Below are 2,109 nucleotides of genomic sequence, written 5' to 3'. Positions count from 1 at the left end.
GCGGGTCTGGGTGGGGATGGGTTTTGGGGGGATGATGCCAGCGGTGTACTGAGGGAGGACATGGGGGTGGGGGGCTCAGGACCCAGGGGCTGGGCTGGGCTGCGAGCGGCCACGTCCCACCCTCCCCGGGAGGTTTCTGACCCCAGTTCACTTGGCTCTGCTTTTGCTCAGAGCCCTGGCTGGGGACTGCTGTCCTTGGGCTCAGGGTGGGGCCGCCCCCAGGACCCCCCTGCCCCCTTCCAGGGTCCCCTCCTGCCGAGCGGCCCCCCCCCGGCCTAGGCACGTCTTTGATTCCTTCCACGCAGGTGGGTGCAGGCCCTGCCAGCGTTGTTAGCGCCTAGCTGAGAAGTTAGCAACGCTGTTACCCTTCACGGGCCACCCCCTGTATGGAAACAGTATCCTGTGTCCCTCCCGCCGCCCAGACTTGTGGGCCCAGACGCAGGAGGTCTCAGAAGGCCCCCCCCAGGGTCGAGGTGGGGGTATCAGACGCCTGGGCAGGTACCCCGCCACCCGCCGTGCCTCTCGCTCCACGCTGCGCGCAGATAAGGCCCGTGCCCGCCACGGGGTCGGCCGCCAGCCCGGCCCGACGGCGCAGTGCTGTCCGTGAGCACCCCTCAGAGGCTGGGCCACAGGGCCTTTGGGGGTGACCTGAGTGAGGGTGCGGGAGACGGAGGGAGACCCGGGCTCCCCTTGGGCTGGGTGGGGGGTGGGGGTCATCTGGTCTGGAGAAAACCCGAGGTGGGCACCTGGGCTGCCACACCCGTCAGGTGGGGACTTGGGGGGGCGGGGTCCGCATTCGCGCCCACACCCGACAGCAGGCTGGACGGCTTAAAACAATAGAAATGAATCCCCCCAGGGTTCCAGAGGGCGCGAGTATGGACACTAGGTGTTGGCTGGGCCACACGCCCTCCGGGAGCCGGGGGACCATCTCTCCCAAACTTGCTCACCCAGCTTCTGCTGGTGGCCGCCTGTCCCCTGCGTCCCCGGCCTGTGGCTGCCTCGTCCCGATTGCTGTCCTGTCGCCCTCTTCTGATAAGGACAGCGGTCAGCGGACTCAGGGCCAGCCTGACTCCCGTATGGTCTCGGAACTAACTACACCTGCGAAACGTTTTCGGCTACAGTCCTGTTCACAAGTACCAGGGGGACGTGAATCTCGGGGGACACTTCCACCCACAGTGGGGTCCTCCTTGCCTTCTAGCCAAGCCCACCACCACCTCCCTGGTGACCAGAGGGGAAACAGAGATGGGCGTCTGAGAATGAAGCCTGGTGGAGAGGGCAGCCGGGTGGGCGCCCCCAGCTCTGCCCGCTGGCTGCCCCTGCAGCTGCGACTCCGAGGGCTGCGCTGGGGANTGGGTGCAAGATCAAGGCTCTGCGGGCCAAGACCAATACCTACATCAAGACGCCGGTGCGCGGGGAGGAGCCCGTCTTCATCGTCACCGGCCGCAAGGAGGATGTGGAGATGGCCAAACGGGAGATCCTGTCCGCCGCCGAGCACTTCTCCGTGATCCGCGCCACACGCAGCAAGGCGGGCGGGCTGCCGGGCTCCGCGCAGGGCCCGCCCCACCTGCCGGGACAGACCACCATCCAGGTGCGCGTGCCCTACCGCGTGGTGGGGCTGGTGGTGGGGCCCAAGGGCGCCACCATCAAGCGCATCCAGCAGCGGACGCACACCTACATCGTGACGCCCGGGCGTGACAAGGAGCCCGTGTTCGCCGTGACGGGCATGCCCGAGAACGTGGACCGGGCGCGCGAGGAGATCGAGGCGCACATCACGCTGCGCACGGGCGCCTTCACCGACGCAGGCCCCGACAGCGACTTCCACGCCAACGGCACCGACGTGTGTCTGGACCTTCTCGGGACGGCTGCCGGCCTCTGGGCCAAGGCCCCCAACCCCGGCCGGAGGCCCCCTGCGCCCACAGCTGGTCTCCGCGGGGACGCGGCCCTGGGCGCCNCTGGGGTTTCTGTTGTCAGTTTTTAAATTTTTTTAAATTGTGTTTTTTTTAAGCTTTTACTTTTTACCTCTTGTGTATATGTAGGGAATTTATAGGGAAATATGTACTTTATGGAATAAATTTTAAGAACTAAAATATATTTTATTTTAAATAAAGT

General features: G+C 65.0%; 1 protein-coding gene across 1 annotated transcript in view; it reads left to right on the top strand.

Moving 5' to 3' along the window:
* MEX3D (mex-3 RNA binding family member D) overlaps nucleotides 1-2,109 on the top strand; it is an 8,297-nt gene that overhangs the window by 5,640 nt on the left and 548 nt on the right. The window contains exon 3 of the mRNA XM_077760606.1: nucleotides 1,336-1,966. Coding sequence (XP_077616732.1) covers nucleotides 1,336-1,966 — 631 coding nt within the window. The remainder of the gene's footprint in view (nucleotides 1-1,335; nucleotides 1,967-2,109) is intronic.

Source organism: Crocuta crocuta, unplaced genomic scaffold (genome assembly GCF_008692635.1).
Source record: "Crocuta crocuta isolate KB4526 unplaced genomic scaffold, BGI_CrCroc_1.0 scaffold443, whole genome shotgun sequence".
NCBI classification, from domain to species: Eukaryota; Metazoa; Chordata; class Mammalia; order Carnivora; family Hyaenidae; genus Crocuta; species Crocuta crocuta.
This window is presented reverse-complemented; position numbering and strand designations above follow the sequence as displayed.